The sequence below is a fragment of the Symphalangus syndactylus genome, chromosome Y, assembly GCF_028878055.3.
Source record: "Symphalangus syndactylus isolate Jambi chromosome Y, NHGRI_mSymSyn1-v2.1_pri, whole genome shotgun sequence".
In the NCBI taxonomy this organism is placed as follows: Eukaryota; Metazoa; Chordata; class Mammalia; order Primates; family Hylobatidae; genus Symphalangus; species Symphalangus syndactylus.
The window spans coordinates 6,893,444-6,911,114 of NC_072448.2; the positions used below are offsets into that span (position 1 = coordinate 6,893,444).

A 17,671-nucleotide genomic window follows, 5' to 3' on the forward strand; every position below is an offset into this window, starting at 1 on the left:
TGGTGGCGGGTGCCTGTAATCCCAGCTACTCAGGAGGCTGAGGCAGGAGAACCCTTTGAACCCGGGAGGCAGAGGTTGCAGTGAGCCAAGATCACACCACTGCACTCACTCCAGCCTGGGCGACAGAGGGAGATTCTGTCTCAAAACAAAAAAAACATGAGGCATTTTGTTTTCCTATTGATGGAGACGGCTAATGTGCACATAACGGCTGTACAGCCTGGCCACACGCAGGTGAAATTCTCTGTCTGCATCTCTTAGCGGATGGTCTGTGACACATCACGGTCTGGTGTTTTTTTTTTTTTTTTTTTTTTTTGAGATGGAGTCTCACTTTGTCACCCAGGCTGGAGTGCAGTGGCGCGATCTCAGCTCACTGCAAGCTCCGCCTCCCGGGTTCACGCCATTCTCCTGCCTCAGCCTCTCCGAGTAGCTGGGACTACAGGCGCCCACCACCGCGCCCGGCTAATTTTTTTTTTATTTTTTAGTAGAGACGGGGTTTCACCGTGGTCTCGATCTCCTGACCTCATGATCCGCCCGCCTCAGCCTCCCAAAGTGCTGGGATTACAGGCATGACCCACCGTGCCCGGCCTCACGGTCTGGTTTGAAGCTTCTTCTTTAGTAAAACTATTTGCTTTACCTTCTACTTTTGTGGAAGGGTTCTCTGTGCGGCCGGGAAACCTGATTTTTCGTCATTTCCCCGACACCACCATGGGAAACGAGACCCTCTGTGAACACAGACAGCCGGGCGGAGGGCCCATCGGTGCCCACCAGGGACACGGCGCACGGCAGGTGCAGGAGGAACTGGAAATGCCGCTCATGGACGTAAAAAACAAAGGTTTAATGTCCTGCTACCGAAACATACCGAGGGAAAGCAGTTCACAGCAGGCACCGAGGGCCCACTGGAATCGCGTGGATGCTCACGTTTGGTGTGGACGCTCGGGCGGCCCGCTTTGGGGGCAGCTGCGGCGGTGTCACCAGCCTGCGCGGTCATCCCAGCAAATGGCTGGGAACCAGACGGGCACCGAACCAGACAAGGACGACCCTGCTGCACGTGACACCAGGCTGCCCCCAACACGGCGGTGACGCCTCAGCTCCCCAGGCCTCTGCGGGCGTCCGTTCATCCTGGAAACAGCTTCTGGAATTTGCCGTAGGCTGAGTTGCTGATGATGAGCCTCACGTAGGCCGCCCCGTCCTCAGGGATCACGTCCACCTCTTGAACTGTGGCCTCCTTATACAGCCAGCTGGGGACAGACGCGCGTTGTATGGGAACAGGCAGAACCCGTAAGTATTTGGTTAGTTTCACAATAAATAATTACGCTAAAAAGAGCTTAGCTCAAACTATTCATTCATCAGATCGTCCTGTTTCCTTTTTTTTTTTTTTTTTTTGAGACGGAGTCTCGCTCTGTCGCCCAGGCTGGAGTGCAGTGGCGCGATCTCGGCTCACTGCAAGCTCTGCCTCCCGGGTTCACGCCATTCTCCTGCCTCAGCCTCTCCGAGTAGCTGGGACTACAGGCGCCCGCCACCGCGCCCGGCTAATTTTTTGTATTTTTTAGTAAAGACGGGGTTTCACCGTGTTAGCCAGGATGGTCTCGATCTCCTGACCTCGTGATCCGCCCGCCTCGGCCTCCCAAAGTGCTGGGATGACAGGCGTGAGCCACCATACTTGGGGTAATTGTTTATTCTTTGTACAGATGGGGTCTCACTATGTTGCCCAGCCTGGCCTCAAACTCCTCTCAGCTCAAGCAATCCTCCTGCCTCGGCCTCCCAAAGTCTTGGGGTTACCGGCCTGTGCCACTGCATCCGGCTGGAGCTTGCTCTCTTATTGGTAGGGAGACCTGTACCCCTTGACTGTCAGCGCAGATTAGGCACCCGTTGTATGCACAGTCAGAAATGTACATCTTGACCGTCAAGCACAGATTAGGCACCTGTTGTATGCAGTCAGAAATGTACATTTTGACTGTCAAGCACAGATTAGGCACCTGTTGTATGCACAGAAATGTACATTTTGACTGTCAAGCACAGATGAGGCACCTGTTGTATGCAGTCACAAATGTACGTTTCTACTGTCAAGCGCAGATTACGCACCTGTTGTATGCACAGAAATGTACATTTTGACTGTCAAGCACAGATGAGGCACCTGTTGTATGCACAGTCAGAAATGTACATTTTTGACTGTCAAGCACAGATTAGGCACCTGTTGTATGCACAGAAATGTACATGTTGACTGTCAAGCACAGATTAGGCACCTGTTGTATGCACGGTCAGAAATGTACATTTTGACTGTCAAGCACAGATTAGGCACCTGTTGTATGCACAGTCAGAAATATACATTTTGACTGTCAGCGCAGATTAGGCACCTGTTGTATGCACAGTCAAATGTACGTTTTGACTGTCAGCGCAGATTAGGCACCTGTTGTATGCACAGTCAAATGTACGTTTTTACTGTCAAGCGCAGATTAGGCACCTGTTGTATGCACAGTCAGAAATGTACATTTTGACTGTCAAGCACAGATTAGGCACCTGTTGTATGCACAGAAATGTACATTTTGACTGTCAAGCACAGATTAGGCACCTGTTGTATGCACAGTCAGAAATGTACATTTTGACCCAAGCACAGATTAGGCACCTGTTGTATGCACAGTCAGAAATGTACATTTTGACTGTCAAGCACAGATTAGGTACCTGCTGTATGCAGTCAGAAATGTACGTTTTTACTGTCGAGCGCAGATTAGGCACCTATTGTATGCACAGAAATGTACATTTTGACTCAAGCACAGATTAGGCACCTGTTGTATGCACAGTCAGAAATGTACATTTTGACTGTCGAGCGCAGATTAGGCACCTGTTGTATGCAGTCAGAAATGTATTTTGACTGTTGAGCGCAGATTAGGCACCTGTTGTATGCACAGAAATGTATTTTGACTGTCAAGCGCAGATTAGGCACCTGTTGTATGCACAGTCAGAAATGTACATTTTGACTCAGCACAGATTAGGCACCTGTTGTATGCAGTCAGAAATGTACATTCTGATTGTCAGTGCAGATTAGGCACCTGTTGCATGCACAGTCAGAAATGTACATTTGATGCAAACCCATTCATCTTGTCTGTATATCCTAAAGCTCTCGGGGATCCCACAGCTCCTTCTGCACCCACAAAGAGCCCGTTTCAGAGCCAGAGACAGGCATCCAGAGCACCATCCCGTCTCCTGCCCCTGCAGGCCGCTCACCTGAGCTGCGCCCCTGCGAGCCTCACGCGGAGAGTAAGGATCTGTCTCCCGGTCGCCTTCAAAACCGCCGCATCGAGCTGAGCTTTCAGCTCCTGGAGACCGTGGCCCCGCAGGGCAGACACGGGCACGACATTCGGTTCCGTGGGGCTGTACCTGCGAGGGTGGGGATGCCACAGGCCCCAGTCAGCGTCGGGGCGGCCGAACGAAATCAGGGTCCCCATGAGTCTGCTGCCCGCGGGGCACAGCCAGGGGCCACTCCCTATGTCCTGGCTGCCACCGCTGCGGTTCACACAAGGAGACAGGGCATCTCTCCACCCGGCTCCAGTGCGTGCAGGGGAAGGAGACACTTGCGGGCCCCAGGGCTGGACTCACCCCGGCACGAGGTCCACCTTGTTGTGAACCTCCAGCATGGAGTCCAGGAGCGGGGCGGGCAGCTGCAGGCCGCGCAGCGTGGACAGAACGCTGCATTTCTGGAGCTCTGCCTCGGGGTGGCTGACGTCCCTCACGTGGAGGATGAGATCCTGCAGGCCGGGCCGTGTGGTCAGAGCTGCAGAGCCTCTGGTCCCCGACCCCAAGCTTGCAGACAGGCCCAGGAGAGGGGCTCACACGATCTCCCAACGAGAGGCTGGGTGTGGGAGGTACGTCTGTATACAGGCCTCTCGGATACCCCAGGACGGGGGCTCCTGAACTAACAGTGGACGCAGGCCCACCAGCCTTCCAAGCCACAGGCAGTACCTCTGCACCCCCAGACCCACACGCAAGGGGGTGCCGTATATGAACATCCAACCACCATCCGCCCACCCAGTGGCTCTTCATTCAAAGCTTTGGGCGGCTTAATCCTCCTGCGAAATCTTTCTTAACAGTGGAAGTGTCTCCTCTTTAAAGGATGCTTTTTCTCACGTTTAAAAAAAATCTTACAGGCAGGTTCCTTACACAAAATTTGAAAAAACACAGGGAAAAAAAAGCCGTGTGTAAGTCTCCCCATTATACTGCCTGTAATTCTCCGACTTATGCTACCAGGGTATCCACGTCTACTTTTTGTTTGTTTGGATGCACTTAATACAAATAATATTTTTCCTGTAACTGAGGCACTTTGGGAGGTGGCTTGAGCCCAGGAGTTTGACACCAGCCTGGGCAAGACAGCGAGACCGTTTCTACAGAAAGTACAAAAGTTAGCCAGGCCTGGTTGTGTGCGTCTGTGGTCTCAGCTACTCAGGAGGCTGAGGTGGGAGGGTCACTTGAGCCCAGCAGCTTGAGGCTGCAGTGAGCTGAGATCATGCCACTGCAGTTCAGTCTGGGTGACAGAGCAAGACTCTGTCTGAAAGAAAAAGAAAAACAAAACAAAAAATAATTTCATCTCAGGAAAGTTTTAGACTTTTTGTTTTCTTTTTTTTTTGAGATGAGTCTCGCTCTGTCACCCAGGCTGGAGTGCAGTGATGCTGCAACCTCCACCTCCCAGGTTCAAGCGATTCTCCCGCCTCAGCCTCCCGAGTATCTGGGATTACAGGCGCCTGCCACCACTCCCGGCTAACTTTTGTATTTTTAGTAGAGATGGGGTTTCACCATGTTGGTCAGGCTGGTCTCGATCTCCTGACCTGAAGTGGTCCACCCACCTCGGCCTCCCAAAGTGTTGGGATTGCAGGCGTGAGCCACCGCGCCTGGTCCATAATTTATTGTCGGGAGGAGTCAAAAGCGGAGTCCAGGCTCTGGGCGGGGTTCAATCCCATCTCCTCGAGGAGGTGGCAGCCTCGTCCGTTCTTTGGGACATTTGCTGCTTCTCCCTCAGGGCAAAAAACAAAGGTGTAGCCTGAACGTCACAATCTCACACCTTGTTTTCCTGCCTTGTTGCTTGACAATATTTTCCCCGTATTCTTCATGAACTCGGAAAGTCTACGGTACGGACGGGGTGTGCAGCTCACTCAGCACCCTAGGGCCGGGGGCACTTCCAAAGCCGAACAGCACCCCACCCCCAAACCCACATCCACCAGCAGCCTCAAAATGGGACCCTACCCTGAATTAAGATCTCTGCAGATGCAGCTGGTGAAGATGAGCTCAAGGGGGAGGACAGTGGGCCCTAAATCCAACGACCGATCGGTATGTTTATGACAGAGAGAGACAGAGAGAGAGAGAGAGAGAGAGAATGTGGGGCAGATAGAGGAGAGAAGGGGAACTTGCTTGGAAATGGACTTTTTGCAGATGTAGTTAAGATGAGGTTACCCTGGATTTATCTAGGTGGCCCCTAAATGCAATGGCAGGTGTCCTAGGAGACAGACACAGAGGAGAAAGCCACGTGGAGATGGAGGCAGAGACTGCAGTGATGCAGCCACAGTCCCAGGGACGCCTTGAGCTCCCAGGAGCTGGGAGAGGCAGGAAGGACCCTCTCCTAGAACCTCCAGAGGGAACTGGATACAACTGAAGTGAAGTGAACCGTAGCCCCCACAAAAGACCTGTCCATGTATTGATCATCTGGAATCTGTGAATGGGACATTATTTGGAAACAGGGTCTCTGCAGATGTGATTAAGTGGAAGGTCTGGAGATGAGATCATCCTAGATTAGGGTGGACCATGAATCTAATGACAGGCGTCCTTCTAAAAGACAGAAGAGGAGACACAGACACAGAGGGGAAGGCCACAGACAGACGCAGAGACGGGAGTGATGCGGACACAAACCCAGGGACACCTGCAGCCCCCAGGAGCTGGGAGAGGCAGGAAGGAGCCTCCCCTACCGTCTGCAGTCAGCTCCCGCTTTCTGGACCTGTGGTAGGGTTGGTTCCTGTGGTTTCCGGCCCCCGTCTGTGGCCCCTTTTGCAGTGACAGCCTCAGGACCCCACAGCTGTTTCCAGGGTCTTGGTGTTCACCGATCCTCAGGCGTCACCGTGCCGTGTCCGCCCCCGCCCGCACATCAGTGACACGAACGGTCACTCTGTCTGTCAGGGGTCTGTGACGTGGAGCAGGTGCGCCCGGGAACACGCTCACGTGTTCAGGCACGTAAGCTAGGAGAGGGCTGACGGCTGAGTTTGTATTTCTACACCGGCTCACAGCGGCAAGGACACGGCCCTGAGTGTTTGTGAGGCTGGGGCAACTGCTCAGCCTCTCGCCCGGGGACGTGGGAGGCTTGGGGGACACTAAGTCTGAGCCCCAGGAGGCAGTTGTCCTGGCCCCAAGTTGTGTGGGTGTCCGAGAGCCTGGCCCCTGCCTGAGTGTGTTTCTGAGAGCCCAGCCAGCCCTTCGCTGTGTGTGTGTCCGAGTGCCCAGCCCCTGGGCCGAGTGGGTGTCCGAGCACCCAATCCCCGGCCGTCCCACTCTCACCGAGTGGGCCACGTCTTCCAGGGTGGCGGAGAAGGACTCGATGAGGCCGTGCGGCAGCTGGGAGAGGAAGCCGATGGTATCCACGTACAGGACGGTCATGCGTGAGGGCAGCGTGCCCGCGTGGGCCGTGACGTCCAGCGTGGCAAACAGCTGGTCCCGCGGCTGGATGGCGGCATCGCCCGTCAGAGCCTTGATCAGCGTGGTCTTTCCTAGGAGGGCGTGGACGTCAGGGCGCCGCAGAGACCCTTGTGTCCCAACTCCTAGAGCCGCAGCTGGGCCCTCCGAATGGAGACCACGGCACCCTGTTGGGGGGCTGCACCGTGGGCTACACGGTCTCCAAGCTCCTCGGGCACCCCTGGGCCAGACACGATGCATGGGACAAAGCCACCATCGCTGCTCATAGGCTGATAGAGCAGGGCTGTGGTGTGGACCCAGGGGAGGTGATGGTGTAGACGGGTGGGTGGATTGTGTAGATGAGGTGGTGGTATAGATGGGGCAGTGGTGCCGGTGTAGACAGGAGGACGGTGTAGACAGAGGGGAGGTGATGGTGTAGATAGATGGGTGGACTGTGTGGATGGGGCAGTGGGGATGGTCTAGAGAGGAGGATGCTGTAGATAGAGGGAGGTTGTGGTATTCACAGGGTGGTAAAGCTCTGGATGGGACGGTGGGGTAGATGGCATCCTCCATGGCCGCTGTACCCCATACAGAGACCACGGGAACCTCCCTCCTGGGTGCGTGCTCACCGCAGTTGGTGTACCCCACCACGGAGATCACGGGGAACTCCCGCCTCGTCCGCTGCCGGCGCAGCAGTTGCCTCTTCTTGCGAAGCCTGTCCAGGGCCTTCCTGATCTTGGCCTCCTTCTCTCTCAGCAGACGCTGCTGCACCTGCATGAAGGATTCCCCTAAAACACACCCAAGACGGTGAGGCGGCGAGAGCCACGCCGGGAGAGGCGAAGAGCGGGCGGCGCCACGGAGGGTCTGTGGGGGCCCCGGGGCCTGTTCCAGCATTTGGGGGCCCGGCTTTCCCCAGGAGCGGCCCCGACACCGTCCTGTTCCATGAGAAAGGGCTCTGCTCAGCGGAACGGGGTCTCACCTCCACCCACCCATCTACACCACCACCTCCTCTCTGTCTACACCATCCTCCCATCCACCCTGTGAGGTCAACGAGGGCTTCCCGTGACTCGGGGAGAAAGTAAAGGCCGGATCGCTACGGAGGCCTCTGAGCAGGGCACGGCCCAGTGGGGGCCACGTTCACATCCAAAGTCCCAGAACCTGGGAATGGGACCTGATTTGGAAATACGGTCTTGGTAGGGTCTCAAGGTATCATCCGAGGTTAGGGTGGGCCCTGAGGCAATGACTTGTGTCCTTCCAAGAGGCAGAGACTGGAGTGATGTGGCCACAAGCCCAGGGACGCCTGGAGCCCCCAGGAGCTGGGAGAGGCAGGAGGAATCTCGGGAGGGAGTGCAGCCTTGGTGTCACCTTGATCTCAGAGTTTTGGTGTCCAGGAGGGGAGAGCATAGATCTCTGCTGTTTAAATCCCCAGTTTGTGGCTACTGATTTAGGCAAAACCTCCAAGAACCACCGCCATCTCCTATCTCCTCCAACGATACCAGGAGACAGAGCCCCCAGCCAGCCCCCACCCTGTTGGAATCTTCCAGGGCTGAGGAGCGTGGCTGCCGCTGACAACCGCATTCCGAGGACGCCCTGGGACGCCGCGCCCGGCCCGAGTTACCTGACCCCATGACGTAGCGGCAGCCGACTCCTCGGTACAGGTGGGCGACATCTCTTTTCAAGTTCGACCTGGTGTGGGAACGGGAGTGGTTCGGTGTCTGCGGACACGCTCTCCCTCCCAGGAGAGGGCGAGGTGAAGGTGAAAGGGGCAGAGCTGGGACCTCCGGGCGGAAGGGAGGGGCTGGTGTCGCGGCCCCGCTCTGCGTGTAGCTCAGACAGTGTGAGTGAGGCGTGTCCTGGGCTGAGGGGACCTTCCTAGTAGGGAGCCGGGGGTGGGCAGTGGGGGCAACAGGCCCCAGAGAGAGAGAGCCCACACGGTGCTTTTCTTTCTTTCTTTCTTTCTTTTTTTTGAGATGGAGTCTTGCTCTGTCACCCAGGCTGGAGTGCAGTGGCACGATCTCGGCTCACTGCAAGCTCCGCCTCCCGGGGTTCACGCCATTCTCCTGCCTCAGCCTCCCAAGTAGCTGGGACTACAGGCGCCCGCCAACACGCCCGGCTAATTTTTTTGTATTTTTAGTAGAGACGGGGTTTCACCGTGTTAGCCAGGATGGTCTCGATCTCCTGACCTTGTGATCCGCCCGCCTCGGCCTCCCAAAGTGCTGGGATTACAAGCGTGAGCCACCGCACCTGGCCCCTATGGTGCTTTTCTTCCTCACATACCCCCAGAACGACCTACAGGTGACTACAGAACGGAGGGATTCTGGGAGTGCGCGTGACGGTTGGTGCCACCCAGGTGCCCCACGATACCTGTGCAGCGGGATCTCCGCCAGGGCCACCTGAAGCCGGGCCTCCTTCGTGCGGGCGTTGCAGCGGAAAATGTGCAAAACGATTGTGAAGCGGTCAAACACCTCCACGCCCCAGGCGGCTTCTATTTCTTTCTACAAAAGGAGAGAGCAACTGAGAAGCCACAGGGGAAGGCCAGGCCCTGGTGGCCAACCTGAGAGGGAGGAGGGTGCCCCTAACCCTTAACCCCACCGTGTTCCCATCTGTCCCATCTGTCCCCCGCCTGGTGGGACGCTGTGGCGTCCGCTCCTTCATCGCGCAGAGTGCGGGGACAAACACCAACCTCGGAGGGAGGAGGGTGCCCCAATGCCTTAACTGTGTCCCCATCTGTCCCCCGCCTGGTGGGACACTGTGGCGTCCACTCCTTCATCACGCGGAGTGCGGGGACAAACACCAACCTCGGAGGGAGGAGGGTGCCCCAATGCCTTAACTGTGTCCCCATCTGTCCCCCGCCTGGTGGGACACTGTGGCGTCCACTCCTTCATCACGTGGAGTGCGGGGACAAACAGAGCAAGCCACATCCTGTGGTACCTTGGTCGGGACAGCCATCCTCTCCACGTTCAGGAAGACGCACGTGATGTCTGGAGACCCTCGGATCTTTTCTAACAGAAAGAGGGGGTCCCGGTCAGAGGCTGGCCGTCCAGGCCCGTGGACTGTGGGATAAGCCCACGATACCCTTTGTGGGATGCACTGCGGAGACCCCAGTTCACAGGCGTTCCCGGACTTCCTGAGCACGAGACCCGGGATCCAGGAAGTCACTGTGGGAGAGGGTGTGTGTCTCACAGACATAGACATGCACACGGTGAACACAGCCCGGCAGGGACACATACACAACACACACACACACGCGTGGTAAACACATCCTGACAGGGACACACAGACACGTGCACAGGGAACACAGCCGGTGGAACACACACACACACAGACACAAACACAGTGTAACACATCCTGACAGGGACACATGCAGACACACATGCACCATGGGCACATCCCAGTGGGGACACACACACACACACACACACACACACACACACACAGAGACGTGGTGAAGACATCCCGGCCGGGGTGAGATGCATCTGAGTGAGGCAGGGAATCCAGCCCCCACCTCGGCAGGTGACCCAGGGAGGCCGACCCCCACCTCAGCAAGTGAGTAGCGTCTTCCCAACTCTGTACAGTAAGCGGGATGGTCAAAAACCTGGGAAGCGCAAGGATCCCATGCTGGACCCCACCCTAAGAGACTGCTGGTGGGGTGGGGGGCACCCAGAAGGAGGATTTGGCTGGGGCCTGCAGGGGCGGGGGGGATTACAGCCAGTCCACTGCCTACCCTGTTTGTTGGACTCTATAAAGTGCCCCGACCTAATCTTTAGTAGTTTAAGCCTCTCCAGGGCCTGGTGTGAGTCTCGACACAGGTAAAGCCTGACCGTCCTCAGACTCCTACTGGCGTGTGCTCCCAGCTCACCCGGGCAATCCAAGAGGCCGATTCCCCTCCGGCCCCGCAAGACCCCCGTTCTTCAGCAGGTCTCGGTTGAACGTTCTCGGTAGCAGCGGACAGGAAAGGAGGTTTGGGGAAGGAGCAGGTCTGGACGGACCCACCTGTCAGGTGCTCAAAGTTCCCTTTTCCGAAGATGAGCTTCCTGTCCGGCGTTTTGGTCGATACAATCATCGTCTGCACCACGGACCAGCCGTCCAGCGTATGCACCAGCGCTGTGGCCTCCGCCACCTGCCACTCGGCTGTGGGGACACAAGGGCCACCGTGAGAGATGCTTCCCTTTGGGGTAGGCCCGGGGCCCCCGTCCACACCTGCCCGGGGAGGCCTCCTCCTGCCCTTGAGACAATCTCCTCCGAGAAGGCACCTTGAGCCGCCGTTTGTCCCCCGATATGACTCCGTCCCCCGTAGGGCCTCTAAGTAGGAATCTGACGGGGGAAGGACGCCGGAGCCACAGCGGGACACGAGGGCGACCCTGCCTTACGTGGAATTTGGGCTCCAGGCGGGCGCAGCAGGGAACCGGGGAGCTGCGGGTACTCGGGGATTACGGAGGAACCACGGGCAGGTTTTGGGAGGAGAAAGGCAAGAGGTCTGCGCGCTGTTCTGAGCAGTTTGGGGCTTCATCTGTTCCAGGAATTGACCATTTTGGAAAACACCCGTAAAGAAAAACCACTCATCGACTACAGGGGCTTCCAAGGTAGAAATCAACATTTCTGACTCTGGCACATGCAGCGACTTATTCATTTGCATTTCCTCCCAGGGGAGTGGAGGGGAGGGGAGGGGAGGGGAGGGGAGGGGAGGGGAGTGGGGGGTAGTGGAGTGGGGTGGGGAGGGGAGGGGGGTGGAGTGGGATGGAGTGGGGTGGGGAGGGGAGGGGGGTGGAGTGGGGTGGGGAGGGGAGGGGAGGGGGGTGGAGGGGGGTGGAGTGGGGTGGAGGGGGGTGGAGTGGGGTGGAGGGGGGTGGAGTGGGGTGGAGGGGGGTGGAGTGGGGTGGGGTGGAGGGGGGTGGAGTGGAGTGGGGTGGAGGGGGGTGGAGTGGAGTGGGGTGGGGTGGGGTGGAGGGGGGTGGGGTGGGGTGGAGGGGGGTGGGGTGGGGTGGAGGGGGGTGGGGTGGGGTGGAGTGGGGTGGAGTGGGTGGGGGGAGTGGAGTGGAGTGGGGTGGGTGGGTGGGTGGGTGGGGGGAGTGGAGTGGAGTGGGGTGGGTGGGGGGAGTGGAGTGGAGTGGAGTGGGGTGGGGTGGGGTGGGGTGGGGTGGGGTGGGGTGGGGTGGAGTGGGAGGGGAGGGGAGGGGAGGGGAGGGGAGGGGAGGGGAGGGGAGGGGAGGGGGAACTCGACAGATTGGTCCGCTGGACGCCCTCCCTTCCCAGACCTCAAACACACCTTGCCTACCTCTAACCCAGGGCAAGAGAAACGTGGGTCCCATCCAGCCCACCCCAGGGGCTCCTCCCCATAAGCTCCGCCCCCGCACTTTTACCCCATAGGCCCCCACCCAAGCCCCGCCCACGCACCTTCACCTATGACATCCTCCCCTCTTCCCCATAAGCCCCGCCCTTTCACCCGTGGGCTCCTCCCCCGAACCCCGCCCATGCACCTCCACCTATGAGATCCTCCCCTCAGAGCCCCGCCCCTGCGTCACCATCCATAAGCACTTTCCCTCAGAGCCCCACCCCTCAGTGCCACGCCCTGGCATCTCCACCCATCAAATCCTCTCCTTAGAGCCTCGCCCCCGGAAGCCTCGCTCCTACGTCACCGCCTCAACGCTTCCCCAGAGCCCCGCCCTGCATCTCCACCTATGAGATTCTCACGTCAGGGCCCCGCCCCCGAATCTCCACCTATGATTCTCCCCAGTCCCGCCCCTGAATCTCCACCTATGAGATTCTCCCCACAGAACCCCGCCCCTGACTCTCCACCTATGAGATCGTCCCTTCAGAGCCCCGCCCCTGAATCACCACCTATGAGCCCCTCCCCTCAGAGCCCCGTCCCCAGGTCTCCAGCTCCTGTGTGTATCCTGAAAGCCCCGCCGCGGTCACCTCGCGTCATCTGCGGCTTCCCCGGGCCCCACTTGACGTCAGGGTGAACCAAACACACGCGCTGGGTCCCCGCCGGCAGCAGAGGCTCTCCCCGCAGCAGCTCCTCCTCCGCATTCTCGTCCGCATCTTCCAGCTCCTCCTTGTCGTCTCCCGGGCGGCTTCGGCCGCCGTCCGCCCGCAGGCCCCGCCCTCCGCCCCATGGCCCCTCCAGATTCCCGGGGCCCCTGTGGCCGACAGCGGCGAGCGCGCGCGTGTGGCAGGACGGCGCGGCTGCCCTCGGAGCCGGGCGGCCGCGGCACACGCGGGAGAGCCGCAGCCCCGGGCGTACGGCGGCCCGCAGGGCCCACATGGCGCATCGGGCGGCTGAGCGGCGGCGGGGCTGCCTACAGGCCACTCCTCGTCACGTGCTCGTGATTGGCGTGCGGCCGGGGCGGGCTCAGCAGCGCCTCTCTCCGGCACAGAGCGTGCTTCTCATTGGTCATCCCGTGTCACGTGCTAGTGATTGACGTGTAGCCGGGGCGGGGTCAGCAGCGCCGATCCCCGGCACAAGGCATGCTTCTCATTGGTTATCCCGCATCACGTGCTGGTGATTGGCGTGCAGCCGGGGCGGTCTCCCCAGCGCCGCTCCCCGGCAGGGCGTGCTCCTCATTGGTTGCCCCGCGTCACGTGCTGATGATTGGCACGCGCTGCGGGCGGGAGAGGCGGGGCCAGGCCGCTTTCTGTTCGGCGTGGGCGGCTCGTGGCAGAAGCAGCCCCCGGTGCAGCCGCCGACCCGGTAGGCGCCAGGACCCCGAGCCTCGGCGGCGGCGCTGCCCTCACTCACCTCGTCCTCGCTCCCGTCCTACCCCGTTCCGCGCTGGGCGGAGTCCAAGTCTGATTTCGAGGGTCCGGAACGCCGCCTCGGGCGCTTGACTGCAGCCCCGGGGATCCAAAACGGCGCCCGGGGGTCCCTACGTCGGCCTTGGGGGTTCGAGTCCCGCCCTGGGGGTCCCTGACGTCGCCTAGGGGTCTCCATGTCTGCCCTGGAGCCTGGAGAGCCGCCGTGGGGGTTCCGGAAGCCGCCCAGGAGTCCCCACGTGTGCCCTGGGAGCTCGACTGCAGCTCTGGGGGTCCTGGACGCCGCCCAGGGGGTCCCCACATCTGCTTTGGGGGCTCGAGTCCCACCCTGGGGTTCCCTGATGCCGCCCGGGGGTCCTCATGTCTACCTTGGGGCCTCGAGTCTTGCCCTGGGGGTCCCCGATGCCGCCTGGGGGTCCTCACGTCTGCCTTGGAGACTGGAGTTCCCCCGTGGGAGGCCCGGAAGCCACCCAGGAGTCACCGCGTCTAACCTTGGGGGCTGGAGTCCAACCCTGGGGGTCCCGGACGTCGCCGAGGAGTCCCCACGTCTGCTTTTGGGGCTTGAGACCTGCTCTGGGGGGTCCCGGACGCCGCCCAGGTGGGTCCCCACGTCTAGCCTTGGGGGCTTGAGTCCAGCCCTGGGGGTCCCGGATGCCGCCCGGGGGTTCTCCTCGTCTGCCCTGGGGGTTGGGTGCAGCCCCAGGCGTCCTGAACGCTGCCCAGGGGCCCCCACGTCTGGCTGGAGGCCTCGAATCCAGTCCCTGGGGGTCCCGGACGCCTCCCAGGGGTCCTCATGTCTGCCTTGGGCCTCGAGTCCAGCCGTGAGGGTCCCGAATGCTGCCTTGGAGGGTGGAGTCCAGCTCTGAGGGTCCTGAAGTCAGCTTTGGGGGTTCGAACCCGTCCATCCCAGGGGTCCCGGGGTCTACATTAGGGGCTGGAGTCCAGCCTTGAGGGTCTCCACTGCTGCCTTGGGGGCCTGGATGGGATCCAGCGGGTCTGAGTCCAGCCTTGGGAGCCCCTGCGGTGGAACTCTGAGTGGGGCAGGGACCTGGAGATGCCAGGAGGATGAGAGCGGCGCCCCCCTGGTCCAGGGGACAGTAAGAGGCAGCCGGTCCCAGAGAAGCTCCCCCACAGACTTACCCGCGGTGTGCAGAGCGTCCTGCAACCCCAGCACTCACCAGGACATCTTGCGTTTTTCAGGAAACCGGTTGTGATTGGCATGTTCCTTAAGTGTCTGTAGGAAGCTGTGGCCTTTTTGGTATTTCAGGAAGGGTTCCTAACCCCCCTCATTGTAGGATCGGGGTATCCCAGCTGCTAATTCCCCTCCTAACAGCCCTGCAGTGCCTGGATTGGAGGTGTGACAGGTGGCATTTTCGGCCCGAAGTCCCTAGGAAGGACAGGTGGCTGTAGCCTGCGCGTTTGTGTAAATTAACCTCCCCTTTCAACTCTGTGAAAGAATTCGATTGGTTTAAAATCATCTGCGTGAAAGAGGCTTTTGATTAGTTTAAAATCACCTGTGTGAAAGGAGAACTCAATTAGTTTCAAATCACCTGCGTGAAAGAGGCTCTTGATTAGTTTAAAATCACCTGCGTGAAAGGGTCCCTCGGGTAGTTTAAAATCACCCACGTGAAAGCGGCTCTTGATTAGTTTAAAATCACCTGCGTGAAAGGGTCACTCGGGTAGTTTAAAATCACCCACGTGAAAGCGGCTCTTGATTAGCTTAAAATCACCTGGGTGTTTCGTTTTTATCTCAGTTGACCTCTGAATCTTTATCCTACAGCTTCCTGCAAGGTCCAGTCTGCCTTCGAAGGGAATAACGGGGCTCGCCTTTGTACGTTACTTTATGTGGGAGTAAAACAGAACGAGGGAGATTGCGGGATTGTGTAGAAATGTAACTCGCCATTTACGCATTGGGAGGCTGAGGTGGGAGGATTGCTTGAGCCCAGGAGTTTCACACCAGCCTGGGCAACGTGGTAAGACCCCATATCTACAAAAAAAAAAAAGAAAAGAAAAATTAGCCAGGCGTGGTGGTGGGGGCCTATGGTCCCAGCTACTTGTGACGCTGAGGTGGGAGGATTGCTTCAGCCCAGGAGTTTGACACCAGTACGGGCAACATGGTAAGACCCCATATCTACAAAAAAAAGAAAAGAAAAATTAGCCGGGCGTGGTGGTGGGGGCCTGTGGTCCCAGCTACTTTGGAGGCTGAGGTGGGAGGATCACCTGAGCCCAGGAGGTGGAGGCTGCAGTGAGCTCCAGCCTGGGTGACAGAGTGAGACTCCATCTCAAACAAGAAGCACCAAAAGGTGTCTGAGGTCAGGCACGGTGGCTCACGCCTGTCATTCCAGCACTTTGGGAGGCCAACGTGGGTGGATCACCTGAGGTCAGGAGTTCGAAACCAGCCTGGCCAACTTGGAGACTCTACTAAATATGCAAAAGTTAGCTGGGCGTGGTGGCATGCACCTGTAGTCCCAGCTACTCCAGAGGCTGAGGTGGGAGAATCGCTTGAACCTGGGAGGTGGAGGTTGCAGTGAGCTGAGACTGTACCACTGCACTCCAGCCTGGGCCATAAAGTGAGACACTGACAGTGGGGTGGGGGTGTGGGATGGACCTTCTGTGGTCCCAGCTACTCAGGAGGCTGAGGTGGGAGGATTGCTTCAGCCCAGGAGTTTGACACCAGTGTGGGCAACATGGTAAAAACCCATATCTACAAAAAAAAAAAAAAAGAAAATTTAAAAATTAGCTGGGTGTGGTGTGTGGGTGCCTGTGGTCCCAGCTACACCACGAGTGGAATCGTGACGTGCACAGCCTGGGTAAATGGGGTTCGCTATATTTAGCCTTAAGAGGGGGGGACATAGCCTATTATTTTTTAACACCACTGAACTCAGAATCGGGACCCAGATTTGTCAGGTCAGCACGGGACGGAGGCCTCTCCTGGGCTCCGTCTTCCCTGTTAATACACAGAGACGGAATGAGAGCGTCCCCAGGTGGTGAGCTCAGGGGTGTGTGTGTGTGTGTGTGTGTGTGTAGCCGTCAGTCTCCTGGGCTCTGTGTCCTGTTAACAGACTGACAGACGGAATGAGAGCGTCCCCAGGTGGTGAGCTCAGGGGTGTGTGTGTGTGTGTGTGTGTGTAGCCGTCAGTCTCCTGGGCTCTGTGTCCTGTTAACAGACTGACAGACGGAATGAGAGCGTCCCCAGGTGGTGAGCTCAGGGGTGTGTGTGTGTGTGTGTGTGTGTGTAGCCGTCAGTCTCCTGGGCTCTGTGTCCTGTTAACAGACTGACAGACGGAATGAGAGCGTCCCCAGGTGGTGAGCTCAGGGGTGTGTGTGTGTGTGTGTGTAGCCGTCAGTCTCCTGGGCTCTGTGTCCTGTTAACAGACAGACGGAATGAGAGCGTCCCCAGGTGGTGAGCTCAGGGGTGTGTGTGTGTGTGTGTGTGTGTGTGTGTAGCCGTCAGTCTCCTGGGCTCTGTGTCCTGTTAACAGACTGACAGACGGAATGAGAGCGTCCCCAGGTGGTGAGCTCAGGGGTGTGTGTGTGTGTGTGTGTGTGTGTAGCCGTCAGTCTCCTGGGCTCTGTGTCCTGTTAACAGACTGACAGACGGAATGAGAGCGTCCCCAGGTGGTGAGCTCAGGGATGTGTGTGTGTGTGTGTGTGTGTGTAGCCATCATTATCCTTTAGTACCTGGTCCCCGTGCCCTCCGAGCCATCCAAGGGCTTCGGGAGGCCGAGCAGAAGGAGAGTCGGGTCCTTTGGAGGGTGAGCCCTGCTGGTGGGGGTATCATGGCTCTGGAGGGCGACCGGGGGATGAAGGCTGCATTGCGGACAGAGCTGGCTGGGGACCTGGGCGCCACCTGGTGTCGACTCAGCTGACTCCTGAGCTATGCCTCTTCCTTGTCGTATTTTGGGGATAAAAAGGCATAGATGGCCGGGTGCGGTGGCTCAGGCCTGTAATCCCAGCACTGTGGGATGCCGACGCAGGAGGGTTGCCTCAGCCCAGGGGTTCGAGACCAGCCTGACCAACATCGCAAGACCCTCTTCTCTGTAAGAATTTTTTTTTTTTTTTTTTTTTTTGAGACAGTCTCTCGCTCTGTCACCCAGGCTGGAGTACGGCGGCATCGTCTCGGCTCACTGCAACCTCCGCCTCCCGGGTTCAAGCAATTCTCCCGCCTCAGCCTCCAGAGCAGCTGGGATTACAGGCATGGGCTACCACGCCTGGCTAATTTTTTGTATTTTTAGTAGAGACGGGTTCTCACTATGTTGGCCAGGCTGGTCTC

General features: G+C 58.5%; 1 protein-coding gene across 1 annotated transcript; it reads right to left on the minus strand.

The window, feature by feature from the left end:
* Positions 1–814: 814 nt before the first annotated feature.
* Positions 815–12,983, minus strand: LOC129476692 (putative GTP-binding protein 6). Its single transcript, XM_055269572.2, has 10 exons — positions 12,562–12,983; positions 10,639–10,776; positions 9,577–9,647; positions 9,010–9,140; positions 8,264–8,331; positions 7,275–7,433; positions 6,532–6,740; positions 3,595–3,743; positions 3,223–3,375; positions 815–1,238 (listed from the first exon to the last, which is right to left on the minus strand). Exons 1-10 carry the CDS (start codon positions 12,908–12,910, stop codon positions 1,115–1,117), a joined length of 1,551 nt encoding a protein of 516 aa, XP_055125547.1. The 5' UTR covers positions 12,911–12,983; the 3' UTR covers positions 815–1,114.
* Positions 12,984–17,671: the final 4,688 nt, after the last annotated feature.